The following is a 16,303-nucleotide window of genomic DNA, read 5'->3' as shown; positions in this document are numbered from 1 at the left end:
TCCCGGGGTGAGTCTTCTGCAGGTTCACTCTTCCGATGGAACACGGATCTGCCTGATCTGAGGCCACCGTACGTCAAAGGAGAAGGACTGAAACAAGTTCGTGAGGAGGCTGTGATATGGGTGAGAACCATCTCACTGCCTTTGGTGTTTTGACTATTAGGTAATTGATGGCAGAAGATCCTTTCGCCTTTTCCAACACACCCTTTGAGCCGATACTCTGTGATTCTGTGACGTGTATGCATGATGCTTTTTGCTCATCATGCAAATATTTATTGACTCAGCCTGGGAGCCAAGGTCTCTGGGACCCCTTCCCAGATGCTAGACCACATATCACATAAGGGAAGGAGAACGTGTGGTCTCTGCAAAGACCAGTTACGAACGCTTCTATTTTCGGCATTATGTTGCCTTGATTTCCACATTTCTATTAAAAAAAAATAAGAACAAAGCTGTCCCCTCAACAGTCTGAATGAAACCAGAATGCCAATGGGCCCAGAGAAGGCAAACGTGTCAGGACAAGTTCCCAGTTTTGAAAATGAGCACTCCAGCACACAGACACTTGGCGACCAGGCCTGACCACCCTGGCAGGTGTCACGTGCCCCCAAATCACGCTCCAGCTCAGGTCCCAAACTGCCGAGATAATTGCAGAAAGTAGGAAGCAGTGTGGGAACCGTCTGAATGTTGGTCAGAATTGTTTGGCCCACCTGTCTCTTGATGTTCTAAAATTTTCTTTGAAGCTAATGATGTGACAAAGTAGAAAGATCAAGGACTTTAGAGTCAGGCTGACCAGGATGTGTAGACAGGCTTGGCTGCTAACTAACTGTGTAATCTCAGGCAGGTTACTTGGTTCTGCCGAACCTGACTTTACCTATCAAACGCGCATAAGACCACCTACGCTGTAGGATTATTGTTAGGATCAAAGGCAACATATGCAAAGTGCCTAGATGGGGCTCAAAATTACAGTTATTATAACTGGCAGAATGCCTGGGTTTCAACTCAGAAGCCCAGGATGATCTAAATATAATCTCTTGAATGTTAACACTGGATGTCTTCTACCCCTGAAGTTTTAAGGTAAAAAGAAGAAAATGACACCAAGACATCCTCCCCGTCCCCCACACGCAAGTCCCGGCACTCCTCCTTAAACCAAAACAAAATGATGGCGATAAAGCTCTGAAGTGCCTTTGCTCATGCACCCCCTGGAGGAAAACAAGAAGGACTAGTTTCTCATCTCTGCCCCTCTGTCCCCAGCACTTGCCTTGTCTGGCTGCTGAAGCTCTTGGCCCCCACCCTGGTTCTGAGAGGGCCAGACAGAGAACAAAACAAAACAAAAACAAACCATAGAAGAGGAAGGGGATGCAGGACCTTGATGCAGAAGGGAAAGGAGCAGGAGACAAAGTCATAGACACATTACCTCCAGCCCCCGGAGCCTTTCCAGCGCCCAGTTTCCAGTGCAGAAAGGTTTGGTAACAGCCTCTGTTAAGCGCTCAGTTCTGCACGCAGAAGAGCAACAGTGGCATCTTCAGGGCAGCCAGAAGAACTTGGCTGGGGAAGCAGAGGGGAAGCTCTGGTTTCAGAACACACCCCGCAGGGGAGACGTCTGTGGCCAGCTGGCCTTTTCTCTCCCTGAGATGACAGGTGAGTGCACGGTACAAGCGCCCTCATACAAACCCCAGGCCCCCCACCAAAACTGATCGCTCGACATGCCTCCCTCTTACTGCTAGACAGGCATCAGCCAAACTCTTAAGTGGCTGGAAACTCAGAAGGGTGTGTCAGTTAGGGACTCTAGGGTAAGCAACCAAAACTGATTTTGATTTTCAAAGAAATGAAACTTATCAGTAAGATACTGGACAGCTCATGTAATCTCTGGGAAAGCTGGAGAACCAGGCTCAGGAGACAGGGACAAAGGGAAGCGAAAACATTCAGAACCCAATCAAAGCAGGCCACCGGGCAATCAGTTCTGATGAGGGGCCTCTCACTATGGTCACCCATAGCTGCCACCAGCAGCACCGCCAGCACAGGCAGCTGGGAGCTCCGGCTGGATTCAGTGCCCCTGCTGCTTCCTGACATCACTGGCTCTCCATTGAAAGTCCCAAGCAGTTGGCTGATTAGCCAAGCCCAGGCCCCCAAGCTTGCGCCATAGCTGTAAGGGGTCCCTGGAAAAGATCTTGTCACACAGAGGTGATTTCCCCAAATACAGAAAAGACATTCCACAGATGCTGGGCAGCTAACATCAGTAAAATATCCCCTACGGAATGCAAACGACATGACAGCAAATTGCAGACCTAGCACCATGGAGTGTTTTGAGTCTGTGGGAAGTTGCGTGACAAACCAGTAAAGGCACAAGCCAGGAATTCAAAAATCTCAGTGAGATCCCATCCCTCAATTAGCTATGCAACTCAGGTGGGCAAATAAGCTTCTCTGGGTTTTTGCATGGAATATGCACGAATAGAAATATTCCTAGTGACTTTGCAAGGCTGATGTGTATACCAAATTAGTTAATTTTGTGTACGGGCTTTGACAATTATACTGAGTAAATCCTTTTGCCTCTTGGGGTTCCAGGTTACCCATCTGTAAAATGAGGATATTCCCTACGTTGCAGGGCTATTGTGAGGTATATATGAATGGTTTGATATACAAATTTAAATCTTTGCTGTTTGGGATTTGCCTTAAAATAAAAGAGGCGGTGGGTGGGAGAGGAAGAGAGTAGGGATACAGAAAGAACTGACCATGGGTTAGTGTTAAAGCTGGCGGTGGGCACATTACATCACCCTCTCCATGTCAGTTTGAGTATGAACTCTTACATAATTTTTTCTTTTTAATGAAGGGTCTTGGAAGTACGTAGAAGAAACAAGCCCCACTCTCCCCGCCCCGCACCCCCAGGCGCTGTTTCTCAGGCACTGCGCCCCTTCCTCTAGCCCACCACCCTCCGCCCCACGCGGGTGCCAGTGCATCCTTAGTGGTTAAACACTGGCTTGAAATAAAAACGAAGGCCCCAAAGAACTGACGGGCATCAAAGAAAAATCTAAGCAAAACGAGCGGACGCGCGCCCTAGGGAAGAGCCGGTCCGGAACGACTGCGAAGTTGCTCTCGCCGATGAACACGAACGGATCCCAACTCCACCCCGGGCACTGCATTCGGTCAAGGACCCAGAAAACGATAAACAACGCCACAGAAGACTGCACACCCGGTGCCAGGAGGCGCCAGCGAGCGAAGTAATCGAGCTGTGGCGGGCCCTCTGGCGGCTGCGGCTCCCCGAAGAGCTCATCTCAGGCGTCCCGAGCAGGCGGCGCAGTCGGACCGCGGACGCAAAGCTCGTACGAGGGGAGGAGGCACCTGCACAGGGCGGGACTTTGGATCCCCGCTACCAAGCTCGCGCAGACCGACCGCCAGCGGCAGCGGTCTACCCCACCCGCCGCGCCTGCGTTTAAAAAAGAAAAAAAAGGAAAAAAAAAAAAAAAACCAACAAAACACCGCCCATCCCATCCTGGCCCCGCCCCTCGGCCGCCCAGATGAGCCCCGAACAAGCAAGGCCGGCAGCGGGGCGGAAGCTGTTCCGCCCCCCCCAAGATGGCCGCCGGGCGGGCCTTCGGGCGGAAGTGACCCGTCGGGACGCTGACGAGTCCATCATGGCGGCCGCGGCCGCTTCCCCCGCGCTGAAGCGGCTGGATCTGCGCGACCCCGCGGCGCTTTTCGAGACACATGGAGCGGAGGAAATCCGCGGGTTGGAGCGCCAGGTTCGGGCCGAGATCGAACACAAGAAAGAGGAGCTGCGGCAAATGGTGGGCGAGCGGTACCGCGACCTGATCGAGGCGGCCGACACTATCGGCCAGATGCGCCGCTGCGCCGAGGGGCTGGTGGATGCCGTGAAGGCCACCGACCAGTACTGCGCCCGTCTTCGCCTGGCGGGCTCGGCCGCCCCCCGGCCGGCCCGGGACCCGCAGGTCAGCCCCGCACGTCAGCCCCGCACCCCCCGGTCCCACCCCCCGCGGGACCCGCCCCCGGCTCTCCCGCGGCCGCCGGTCAGTCCCCGCCCCCCGCGCGAGCCTCACCTGCCTCAGGGAAGAGCCTGCGGCTAATTTCTGGACTCCCTTCCTCCCGGGAGAACGCCGGCGCTCCTTTCGCTGGCTGCTTACCCGTCGTTCTGCAGCTCTCTTCAGGAGCCTTCCCTGACTTCCGGGCCCTGATTCCCTCACCTGTCTCGTGGCTTCGCTGGCCTCTCCCAACTTTAGATGAAAACGCCAGGGGTCTCTCGCTAGACAGCTCAGCTCATTCCCGATATAACGTTTCCTGACATTCTTAGAACACATTTTTCCCTTGTGTTAACACCTTCCCCTCTTATCGTTCATTTCCTCATCCCAGCCTTTTCCCCCACCCCACTCCCAAGAAAAACCTCCACAAACCCAAAGAACTCTTCTATCTTTGGTGGAGTTGTTGAATGACAGTACCAGCCAGCAAGCCGCCTTCTTTCAATAGCGGAACATTTTCATTTTAGGGAACTAAGGTTATTCTAATCAAGTTATCCTAAGTGTGTTTTTTCCCCCCAAACGCTAATGATTAGACCTGGTACGGAAGGATTCAGCCCTAAATACATCCTAATACCAGAGCAGCATTTTGCATTCCTAAAGAATGTTGACTTAGGGATGACTAAGTGAACGGGTAGGGAGGGTCAGAGAGGTAAACGGCAATTTGTTCTTAACGACCCTGGGGAAGAACCTTATAACGACTTGCAAAAGTACAATTTAGCTCCAGTTTGAAACTTTTTAATACGACCTGTGTTTTAGAAGAATCTGGGTCAGTAGGCAGGGCTCACACAACACAACCACAGAAGACCGGAAATACTTTTTGAAATGAGAGACCTCATCCCTGTCCTCTATAAGCTGTGCATTTATCCCTGCCTCCTCCTGGGTGGCCAGCCTTTCCTATAACTAAGTCATGCTTCATGGTTTATTAAAAAGCTAACTAGTACTGTGCCTGACTTTAGAAATGTGTTATTTTTTACAGTTGTTATATCTGATTTATTCTCAGTCAGCCCCACAAAAATTTGAGGGCCCTTTGTGTGTTCAGGCCCAAAGAAACAGAAGCCCCCTAATTTCTGCTCTGAAGGAGCTTATCATCTACTCAAGGAATTATAAATTCATGGAAAGTTAATGAGAAAAATGTAAATAATTCAGAGTAACAGTAGAAAGCATTTTAGGATAATGTGTGATTGATTCGAAAATAATTATGTACATTTACCATAAGATTTCCGAAGGAAGTCACTTCAGGCTTGAGTCCTCCTCAGTAAGGAGAGCCCTTCATGACAGATGAGATTTGGAATATGGGTCTGGAGTATGAAAAGACAATTAAAAACAGGTAATCAATTTAATTAAAGCAGGAGTTCTCAACCTTGGTGCTTTTGACATTGGGGCTAGATCATTCTTTGTTGTAGAGACTGTCCTGTGCATTTGGATGTTCATGAGCATCTCTGGCCTCAACCCCTAAACACCTGTAGTACCCTTCTCCCCCCTCCTGATGTCTCCAGATCAGAACCATCAGAAGGATATGAATCTCCTGGGAACTTGGGAGCAGAGTGGTGGTATGCTAAGATACATTTGGAGGTCAGATGACTAAAATTTTTGGTAGGCAGATGAATTTAGTTTTGAACATACTGATTATGGAATGGCAGAGAAACTGAGCAGGGCAGCAGCAGAAAAGGCTCTCCAGTGGAACTTGGGAGTGGTGAGGACTAAAAAAGAGGTGGGAGTGGTATTCTGCTAAGAGGTGATGCTGGAGGGTAGGATTCCTGGAGTAGGAGGGTGGACTGAGATGGGGAGAAGCGTGAGGACTGCACCAGATGAAGAGCTGATGGACAAGTAACAGAGAAGTCCGTCATGCACTCAGAGAAGCAGGAGCAAGTGTAGGGAGGCTGAACGTCAGAACAGAGGAGAAAGCTCACTTGAGTGGTGGTCTGTAGGGCTCCATGCTGTGGAGACATCTCGAGGGTCACGGATAACCAGACTGAGATGACCAGACTAAGTTTGCATCTCCATGAGACTGAGCACAAATGCACCCAACTGGGAGGACAATCCAGTGGGATTGTACAGCACTCCTGACTCCAGTCATTCTACGATACCTAACTTTGAAACCTTGCCAAGGGGGGCATGGACTCGGGCGTAATAAAAGCTTTGTACCCTACAGCATACCCACGTTTCTCCCCAAGACTGTCAGACACTGACCTTACACGGGTTGGTTCTTCTGCCTTCATTCTGGGCCTTTCCCTGCAGCCACAGCCGCCGTCCCAGGAGAAGTTCTATAGCATGGCTGCCCAGATCAAACTACTCTTAGAAATTCCGGAGAGGATCTGGAGCTCGATGGAGGCCTCCCAGTATCTCCACGCCACACAGCTCTACCTGCTCTGCTGCCACCTTCACAACCTGCTCCAGCTGGATTCTTCTAGTTCCCGATACAGCCCGGTCCTCTCACGGTTCCCCATCCTCATCCGGCAGGTCGCTGCAGCCAGCCACTTCCGGTACGTGCACCCAGCATAAAGATCTGCTCTAGGGATGGCCACACTTCACCACTGCCGGTTTGTGGAATGTGTCTTCTGTCCTGATGTAAAATATTCCCTGTTGCTCTTTGTCATCACCTTCCAGGTCAACTATTCTGCATGAAAGTAAGATGCTGCTCAAGTGCCAAGCCGTGTCTGACCAAGCCGTAGCTGAGGCCCTGTGCTCCGTAATGCTCTTAGAAGAGAGTTCTCCTCGCCAAGCCCTAACAGACTTCCTGTTGGCCAGAAAGGCAGCTATTCAGAAACTTCTCAACCAGCCGCACCATGGTGGGTTTGCCTTCTTTCCAAAATATGGTCCTTAAACGAGGGAATGGAGAAGGGGGAGCTGAGGCAGACCAAAGCACCTAGAGTGTTCTCTAACTTTACTAAAGGAAACTGTTTACAGGAGGATGGTTTCTTCTCGTAGGTACCGGCATCAAGGCCCAGATATGCTCATTAGTGGAGCTGCTGGCCACCACTTTGAACCAAGCTCATGCTCTTTTCTACACTTTGCCAGAAGGTCAGCTGCCAGATCCATCCCTGCCATGTGGCTTGCTCTTCTCAACTCTGGAGACCATCACAGGCCAGCATCCTACCGGTGAGCTCTTAGCCAACCTTTCTTATTTCCACGTTCTTCAACTGTTATTTACTGAGCACCTACCATCTGCCTGCCACTGCAATGGGCCCTGGGGATACGGCGGTGCACTGGACCAATACGGACCCCACTTCCGTGGAGGTCATGGTCTAATAGTAGAGGCAAATCCTGAACTCACAAATACATACGTATCTACTGAACAGCAATAGTGGCCACTGCTATGAAGACAAAGTACAAGCTGACTTGGGAGCATTGGAAAGAGGGACCTCACCAGAGAGGCTTTCCCTGGAGAATGGTATATAAACTGAAAGCTGAAAGTTCGGTGAGAGTTAGTCAGGTGAGGAAGGCAAGGAAAAGAGTTCCAGGCAAAGGAGATGGGATGTGCAAAGGTCCTGAGGCAAGGAAGATGTTAGTATATTTGAGAAATTAAAAGTAAGCAGGTGAGGCTAAGGGGTATTGGGTGGAGGAAGGGCAGCATGAGAGGAGACCTGGCCAGTCTAGTAGATGTGATCAGATAATGCAGGGTTGTGTGGACCAGGCTAGGGAGTTTGGCCTTTATCCAGAGAACAATGGATAGCCTTCTAGGACCTTCCAGGCTTGTCCATCCTTCTGTGTTCCTGTACATCCTGTGCTTTTATTTGATAGCATTTATCCCAATTGGAATTAAATACAATTGGCTTTTATGTGGCAGTGGATCTCCATGGGTTCTGGAGTGGATGGTGAGAGCCCTCTTGGGAGGCTGTCGTCCCGACCTAGTTGGCAGACGATGGGGGCTAACTGGGCAACTTGGACATCTGTTTAGCAGAGGATTTGGTGGATTAGTGGGGAGGGTGTGGAAAGGAGGTGTCCAGGTTTACTAGAAAAGGAGCTGGTTTGAAAGGGCTGATGATGAGTACATTCTTGAAAATACTGCTTTGGAGATGACTGAGCCCTTGGAACAGGAATGGTCAGTGGGCAGGTGACCGTGGGTCCAGATGAGAGCAGTGAGAGGTCTGCCTGGAGGCACACATCCGTGCACATGGCTGTTGTCTGAAGCCGTGGGGATAGGGGACATCATCAGGAAGAAGAGAGGATGGCAGAGGACTATGCCTCAGGGGACTCCGGAACTCAGAGGTCAGACGGAGAAGACACAGCCAAAGGTAGAAGAGAAACAGGTAGAAAGTGGGGACAGCCAGCCACCTGGTCATTTTCAGAGAGACAGATGTATTATGTAGCCTCTTCTTGGGCTTACTTTATCTTTCAGCGAGGGTGCCCCTTCCTTATGCCCTGGCTTCCTTCTAGGTGCTTCCACTTAATGCTTTATCCCTCTCATGAAAGGTGAGTACGGGCTAATGTGTCACAACTTTGGACAAGTACAAGGGACCTTAGAAGGCCCACTGTGTTGCAAGCTCCGGTGGGTGCTCACACACACAACGTGGTGAAGGGGCCTTCCAGAGTCGCCCCACAGATACCTGCATCCTTCTTGGGAGGTGACTTTAAAGAGCTACAACTCACCGATCAGGAGGAGTGATCTTCCATTCTTTCCTTAGCGCTTCCAGGTTGGTTGGAGGATGGTGAGGAAAGGGAAACTGTCACCTTTTCCTTTGTGACAACATGAGGGCCGCATAGCACTCAGTACTGCTTTCTCTCCCTGCCCCGCCCCCACTCCCTTCCTGCCTGTCCTTCTCTTCTCTACCAGTGTAGAGAGTTGGCAGGAAGCTGCCAGCTCCCTGATGAACGTACATTCTATGCTTTCTTTTCCCCTATCTCCGGGGTCAAGTCTGACCTGCCCAGGGGAAGACTAGATGATTTTTGGAAGCTGCTTCTAGGTCCATTTTTTAATATGCTTTTCACAGGATGGCCCCGATTACTTGTCACTTGGCCTTCTCTTAGGAAAGGGCGCCGGCATTCTGCAAGAGATGAAGCTGTGCAGCTGGTTCAAACACCTGCCAGCGTCCATCGTCCAGTTCCAGCCGGCTCTCCGAACCCTGGCGCAGCCCATCAGCCAGGAGTACCTGAAAGACACGCTGCAGAAATGGATCCACATGTAAGTAGCCAAACTTTCCTGAGGCTGGCAGGCCGCCCGGGTAGCCACACGAGGGCCAATGAGGCCACTGAGGAAGCAGGGAGAAGGCTGATCTTCTGGATGCTGCTCTGCCTGCTGCCCACTGGGTCATGCCAGTCACTCGCTCAGCCACCAGTCACTGCCTTCATGGCGGGTCGGTGCCCATGGTGGGAGGACCAAGAGGGAATTCGCCTTTCAAAATATTACCCTACAGGATTTAAAATTCTGTGTAAGAATTCTGCTACTCCTAAGCTTTTATTTAATGCAGTGGTTTTTGAAGCCATTCTAGGGGGCTCTAATCTTCCTTCCAGATAGATACCTCAGGGAGGCAAGGGTAGGCCCCACCCCCCAATCTAGCCAGAAATGCTGTTTATACATATTTATAAAAACTCTCAGAGATAGAGCTATTTATATTGGGACCCAGGTAAGAGGTTTTCAAATGGAGTCCTGCTGTGTTTCTTAATAAAGGTGTGAAAAATGTGAATCTCGTGAGGCCCAAGAGAAATGATTTTGTTGCAGGTGCAATGAAGACATTAAAAATGGGGTCACCAGCCTGCTTATGTATGTGAAGAGCATGAAGGGCCTCGCAGGGATCCGCGATGCCATGTGGGAACTACTTACCAACGAGTCCACCAGTCACAGCTGGGATGTGATATGTCAGCGGCTTCTGGAGAAGCCACTCTTGTTCTGGGAGGATCTGATGCAGCAGCTGTTTCTTGACCGATTACAGGTGAGGAGGTCATTGGTCCAGCTGTTCTCTGGCCAGTCCTCACATGATCTTTTGATGTCTGGGGGACTTCTGTCATCTTCTGAGTGTACTCTTTCTCTGCTGACTGACTCAGGGATGGCTCTTCCGGAGAACGAGCCATAGACATGAGCAGAGATCCAGACTCTGGTGCAGAATGAGAGACCAGGCCTCTGTCATGTGGTCGGGAACGTGTCCATGGCCATCAGTGACGACTCTGTCCTCCGCCAACACCATGTCATCCTCTTGAGCATGCTGGAGAACACGCAGAGTGCCAGGACAGACTGTCACTTGGGGCTCTTGCTTTGAGATTTCCTGACAGGAGTCATGACTGGAACTCTTCTCTCGCTTTCTTTCAGACGCTGACAAAAGAAGGCTTTGACTCCATCTCCACCAGCTCCAAGGAACTGCTCCTTTCAGCCCTGCAGGAGCTTGAGGGCAACTCTAGCAACTCCACTTCCAATAAGCACATCCACTTTGAGCACAACATGTCTCTCTTCCTCTGGTCCGAGAGCCCCCAAGACCTGCCTCCTGACGCCGCCTGGGTCAGCGTGGCGCACCGGGGGCAGTTTGCTGGCAGTGGGCTCGCCATGAAAGCGCAGGCCGTTAGCCCTTGTGTCCAGAACTTCTGCTCCGCCCTAGATTCTAAGCTGAAGGTGAAGCTGGATGACCTCCTGGCTTACCTCCCCACTGCTGACTCATCCCTGCCCAAGGACGTCTCCCCCGTGCCAGCCAAGGGCTGTGCCTTTGACAGGTACGCAGATGCCGGGACGGTGCAGGCGATGCTGCAGACCCACTCGGTGGCGTGTATCCAGCACATCGCCGAGTGCATCCGGGCGGAGCTCCAGAGTGTCGAACAGGTGGTGCAGGGGCAGCAGGATGTCCTCAGCGGTGTCAAGTTGCACGCGGTCCTTTTCATGGCCAGACTCTGCCAGTCTCTGGGAGAACTGTGTCCCCATCTGAAGCAGTGCATCTTGGCAAAGTCAGGGAGCTCCGAGAAACCAGCAAGGGATCCCAGGGCTCTGAAAAAGCAGGGAAAGGGGAAAACGCGGGAAATAATTCCCACGCAGGCCAAGTGGCAGGAAGTTAAGGAACTCCTCCTCCAGCAGAGCGTGATGGGCTACCGTGTCTGGAGCTCAGCGGTCGTGAAGGTGAGTGACACGCACCCAGTCTTCCTATGCTCACGGGGCAGCCCCATCCTGGCTCCCTTCCATCACGTTCCAGGCTGGCCAACCTCAGGGAAGTCTTTTTTTTTCCCCCAAGAAAAATTTAATAAAACTTACTTTATTTTATATCTTTATTATGTACCTGTAAGTATCAAACTAGTGAGAATGTCAATTGTAACAGAGATGGCAAGTGTAGTTTTGGCATATCTTGACTTTCTGGTCTACTTCTATTTTTTTTTTTTACATTTGTTTATTTAAATTCAATTAATTAACATATAATGTATTAGTAGTTTCAGAGGTACAGGCCTGTGATTCATCAGTCTTATATAATACCCAGTGCTCAGTACATCACATACTCAGGGAGGTCTTTTCATAGCAAGGGAATAACAGTTCTTATTTCGTGCAGTTACTTTCACTTCTCTGTGATAGTGAGCGCAAATGTAAAACTTTTTTCCATTCAAATGTCTAGCCTGGATTTTATAGACACAAACTCTGGGTTTTTGTCCTTCCATCTGATAAGAATGAAAGACCTCCCTGGACAAGGATCTAGATTTCCTGCTCTTCCACCCAAATGTCATATTCCCTATGGTCTTCCCTGGTGTCTTAAGGGGTGGCCCCTGACGTTTGTAAGGGAGTTACAACAAAATTCCCATGGCTGACATAATTAGCCCGAGAAGAGTGATATTTCCACTCGCCACCCCGCACGTGACCAACACAGCAGAAGCTGGGCTCAAGATTACTCAAGTAGCTTAAAACACTCTCTAAAGGAGCTAAGCGGTCTATTGGATATTTGCCTTTTATTACCAGGTTTTGGCTCATGGATTCACCCAGTCGTTACTTTTAGACGACGCCGGCTCAGTTCTGGCCACAGCCACCAGCTGGGATGAACTAGAAATCCAGGAGGAAGCAGAGTCTGGCAGCAGTGTCACGTCCACAATCCGACTCCCTATACAGGTGAGCAGGTGCCCCCAGGAGAGTACCTGTGGGCCGGACTGGGCTAAATCGCCCACTCTACAGGGAGGAAAAAGACAGGAAAATCAGCCAACGTACAGTTTCCGAGGAAGAGCCAAAAGTGGTATTGATAACTTTCTACTATGGGGGTACAGTAGACATAGGGCCAAGTAGGTAGCGGACTGTTCAAGACATCAGCTAATGAGGTTTCCTGTGTAGCCTGGGCTCTGTCCATTGGAGAGCTGCTCACCCCAAAGTAAAAACAGCATAACGCACAGTGCCACCTGCCAGGTCAGCCCCCAGCCACCAAACAGGTGACAGCGATGGTCACTTCTGTTAACTGGCCTCCTGGGAGGGGCTGCCTGGGGAGGTCCAGGTCCTGGTGCATGAGCCTAGTAAGGATAAATGGACCCCCTTTTACCACGTCTCATTCAATTGGCACAAGTCGCTGACTTGACATTCCTTTGTTCTCTTAGCCATCATGGTACGTCCAGTCCTTCCTGTTTAGCCTCTGCCAGGAAATTAATCGAGTTGGAGGCCACGCTTTGCCAAAAGTGACACTGCAGGAGATGCTGAAAAGCTGTATGGTCCAAGTGGTAGCTGCCTATGAGAAACTTGCAGAAGAAAAACAGGTGAAGGTAGGTGTTTGAATTTTTTCCCACTAAGAACAGAAATAAAAACCCGAGACTTTTTTTCCTTGGGCTTAGGCAGTTCCCATCAAGGATTCCAAGTGTCTACGCTCAGCGCTGGCTAATCAGTATTGGCTTCCTGCTCTGCGAGTTCATCATGCCCCTTCTCAAGGATCAAGCAGGTCTGCACTAAAGGGCAGTTCAGCAGGAAAAAGGCCTGGTGTCGGGGCCCCAGCACTGCCATGTATGTGCTGCGGCTTTGGGCCAATCACAAAGCTCTCTCCATTTCTCCCGGGTCAGGTGTGGTCATTTGGACAACTGCTTGGAAGGAGTGGCGAGGGACCGTGCCCAGGGTAGCCAGTGGCACACAGACGTGCTCGCCTGAGGGAGCACCTGTCTCCCAACGCCCCCCCCCCACCCCTTCCCCGGAGTGTTCTGCCCTTGGTGGATGTTCCCATTTCATTAGTGACATGTTTAAAACAGGACCAACTCCTGCTTTAGGAAAGAATTCAGGGAAGTCTCCTCTCCTAAGCTTCTTCAAAATGCCTCTCCTTCCTGCAAGGAGCTTTTTTTCTTCGAAAAGGGCAGTGTGCAATACCCGAGGCCTTTGTTTGCAGGTTTTTAGTTTGGTTTAAGACCAAGTTTTGAACATAACCTGTTGTCATGACATCAGATGGCCCTTGTTGAGTGTACAGAGCTGCTGCTTCTGAAGCCACAAGCTGTAGCTCAACCAAAACATGGGCTGTCTATTTGCTCCTGTTACAAGTCCTCTCCCTTCATGGGTGGGGCGGGAAATTCGTTTACAGAAAGAAGGTGCCTTCCCGATGACCCAGAATCGGGCCCTGCAGCTGCTTTATGATCTGCGCTATCTCAACATTGTTCTGACAGCCAGGGGCGAGGAGGTGAAAAGTGGCCGCGGCAAACAGGACTCCAGGTACGCTCACCCCAGCGGGCTCTCCCAGTGCCGCTTCTGCCGAGGGCACACAGCCCCTAACCAGGAAGCCACCAAGAGACAGCCTCTTGTTGTACATTAACTGTTAGCTTTAGCCAGGAAGTGCTCGAGTTACCAGCTAGATCAACAATGGCCACCTGCTGGGTAAATCCCGTGCTCAAGTGGGGGAGGTGGGCTCTCATCCTCTCTCTTAGTCAGCCTACCAGCTCTTGGGTATCATTTGAGCCTCTGGCGCTTCCCCTGACAACAAGAGGAAGGAAAGGACTTCACTCAGACATCTTAGCAGGTTAAAACTTGAGGATTACTTAAGCACCATGGGCAGTGACAAGCGGTACCAAGCCAGCAAGTAAGAATAAATCCAAATACAGGGTTTCTTTAGCATGGAAATGCCATAAGGTTGGTTTATGACCTAAAAAAATGTGGAGAATAATCATAATCATCTTTTCAGAATTGAGAAAGTGGCTGACTACCTGGAAGCACTCATTGACCCGTTTGACCTGGATGTTTTCACGCCACACCTCAACAGCAACCTTACTCGCCTGGTGCAGCGAACTTCTGTAAGTCACGTGAGAAATGAGCTCAGCGCGAATGTGGAGCCACAGGCTCAAATGACAACGTAAACCCGCTCCAGCACCTAATACTCCAGGAGGCAGTGTCGGGAGGGGGCTGGATGCAGACAGCTCAGTTCAGTTGTAAGGGCTGAAAGAGGATTAGATAAAATCTCACTGGGGAGGCAACCGCAATCTCACTCCTCTAGTTGTAGTAAGGATTATTAAGGTTTTATCAAGGCCTCAGAGGAATAAAACAAAAGAGCGATGTGACTCTGAGATTCTGACCTGTGGGCAGTGAAAAAGGTAATTCTGAAACATAAACACGCTGCAAGGAACATTCCCCAAAAGGCGAGAAACAAGAGAAGGGATTATAAACAAGAGAAGGGATTTTCTCTTTTAACCGGACAGGGACAAACCCAGCCTGTCACTGTGCCCCGTTTCCTGTCAGGTTCTGTTTGGATTGGTCACTGGAACAGAGAACCATTTCACCCCCAGGAGCTGCACATTCAACTCCCAAGAACCCCATAACATACTGCCCTTGGCGTCGAGTCAGATCAGGTAATGATTCTAAGATGCTTTTGCTGGGCCCCGAAGCTTCCTGTTCATGCCACTGAAATTCGTCTTGTCTTGGAGGTTTGGACTTCTTCCACTGAGCATGACAAGTACCCGAAAGGCCAAATCAACCAGCAGAAGCATCGAAACAAAAGCCCAGGTTAGTGCAGACAGCAGGGGGTGCACCCGTCTCCCACCAAACCACCCGATTAGCTCCCCTTTAAATAATCGATAAAGAACTGAATGACAAAATGCACTAATGCTGCTTTTAATGGCGGCGCAATATAGAAGTACAAGGTTTCACTAGCTTGAGCTGAGAGGAGTTTTAAAAGATGCCCATTTACACTATCAAGTAGCCTCATAATAGAAGTGTTATCTCAGGCTGCCAAGGCTGTAGAAAACAAGCAGGACAGGATGGAGATTACTTCTTGTTGTTTGCAGGGTGGAAGAGTTAACCGCTTAACCCAGCACTACGACTATACTTATTTGGAAAAAAAACTTGTTTTGTTCTGGTGGTGGTTTCATCTTCCATTTCTTGCAGTTGGGTGGGAAATAAAAGGGAATTTGCTTTCTCAAGTTTGACATTTTCTTGTTAATACACGTTTTGTTTCAGTCGCCTGCCATCCGTTAAGCCCGCAGGAGTCCTCCTGGGTATTTCTGAGTTGTGTTGTTATGCGTGTGCTTGAGCCCAAACAGCTGGTCTTCTTACAGCATTTAGTTCTGTTTGCTTTCTTGCTGGACAAAATATTAGCAACGTGTCCTTTCCACCTTCCCTGCCATACAACCCAGTCGGACCAAAATTCTTCTCAAACGTCTGGGTGTACAATGTGGGAGGCGGTAGTGAAAAGCACAGGCCCCCGCACAGGCCCTCCCCTCCGCAGGCTGGGGCCTGTGCCGGCGCTCCCCCCGGACCTCTGAACCTCTCCTTCAAGTAACTGACCTGTGAGTTCTGTCCGTAGGAGAGGCTCAGACCACGGAAAGGAGGTACCTACGTTTACCCTTTTCCTAGGATAGTCCTCATCTTCAAATGTTAGTTCTGTCCCGTAAGAAGATCTCATTTTGTCCCCTATGTCCTTTGCCAGTCTTGACAAAGAGTAGAGTCCCCTGACTAGAGCTGTCCGTGCTGCTGAGATCGCTTGTGTGTGCCGTGCGGACTCCACGAGCAGTGGCGGGTGTGAGCAGGCAGGAGGGTCTGGGTAGACTCTAAGGCACTTTCCTCTACATGCATGGCAGGTTGTCCCCCCGGCACTCTCCCGAGCAGGTGACCCAACACAGCCTGGCTCCTTGTTCCGACAGCTGGTCAGTGAGGAAGAAGACGCGTCCACGCCTTCATTATTCAAGCTAGGTTGGCTCTCTAGTATGACTAAGTAACACGGGAACATAACGGTCTCTCTCTAAATAAATACTACATCATTTCTGCTAACGGTGCCTCTGCTTGTTTGTTTCTAAGCCACACCAGTCTTTCCAGTTTCAGCGGTGGAATGTGGCCCCCAGTTACTGTTAGGGGTTCCTTTAAGCCTAAAGTGAATCCTTATCCAGCAGTTTCACAGTACTTGTGATTTTAGACAACAGTTCAGCTAGCTTACACTCGGTCA

General features: G+C 50.4%; 2 protein-coding genes across 2 annotated transcripts in view; one reads left to right on the top strand and one right to left on the bottom strand.

Moving 5' to 3' along the window:
* Positions 1–4,335, bottom strand: part of SLC39A11 (solute carrier family 39 member 11) — a 582,750-nt gene extending 578,415 nt beyond the window's left edge. The window contains exon 1 of the mRNA XM_008693699.2: positions 4,047–4,335. The gene's annotated coding sequence lies outside the window, so the exon portion shown is untranslated. The remainder of the gene's footprint in view (positions 1–4,046) is intronic.
* COG1 (component of oligomeric golgi complex 1) lies at positions 3,585–16,131 on the top strand. The gene is made up of 14 exons (XM_040640312.1): positions 3,585–3,938; positions 6,261–6,505; positions 6,630–6,811; positions 6,951–7,121; positions 8,991–9,144; positions 9,682–9,892; positions 10,267–11,058; positions 11,881–12,027; positions 12,501–12,662; positions 13,460–13,587; positions 14,054–14,162; positions 14,605–14,714; positions 14,790–14,868; positions 15,942–16,131. The coding sequence occupies exons 1-14, from the start codon at positions 3,624–3,626 to the stop codon at positions 16,077–16,079; spliced, it is 2,943 nt and encodes a 980-aa protein (XP_040496246.1). The 5' UTR covers positions 3,585–3,623; the 3' UTR covers positions 16,080–16,131.
* Positions 16,132–16,303: the final 172 nt, after the last annotated feature.

The sequence above is a fragment of the Ursus maritimus genome, unplaced genomic scaffold, assembly GCF_017311325.1.
Source record: "Ursus maritimus isolate PB19 unplaced genomic scaffold, ASM1731132v1 scaffold_24, whole genome shotgun sequence".
Lineage (NCBI taxonomy): Eukaryota > Metazoa > Chordata > Mammalia > Carnivora > Ursidae > Ursus > Ursus maritimus.
The sequence above is the reverse complement of the archived record's forward strand: the minus strand, read 5'-3'. Positions and strand labels throughout refer to the sequence as shown.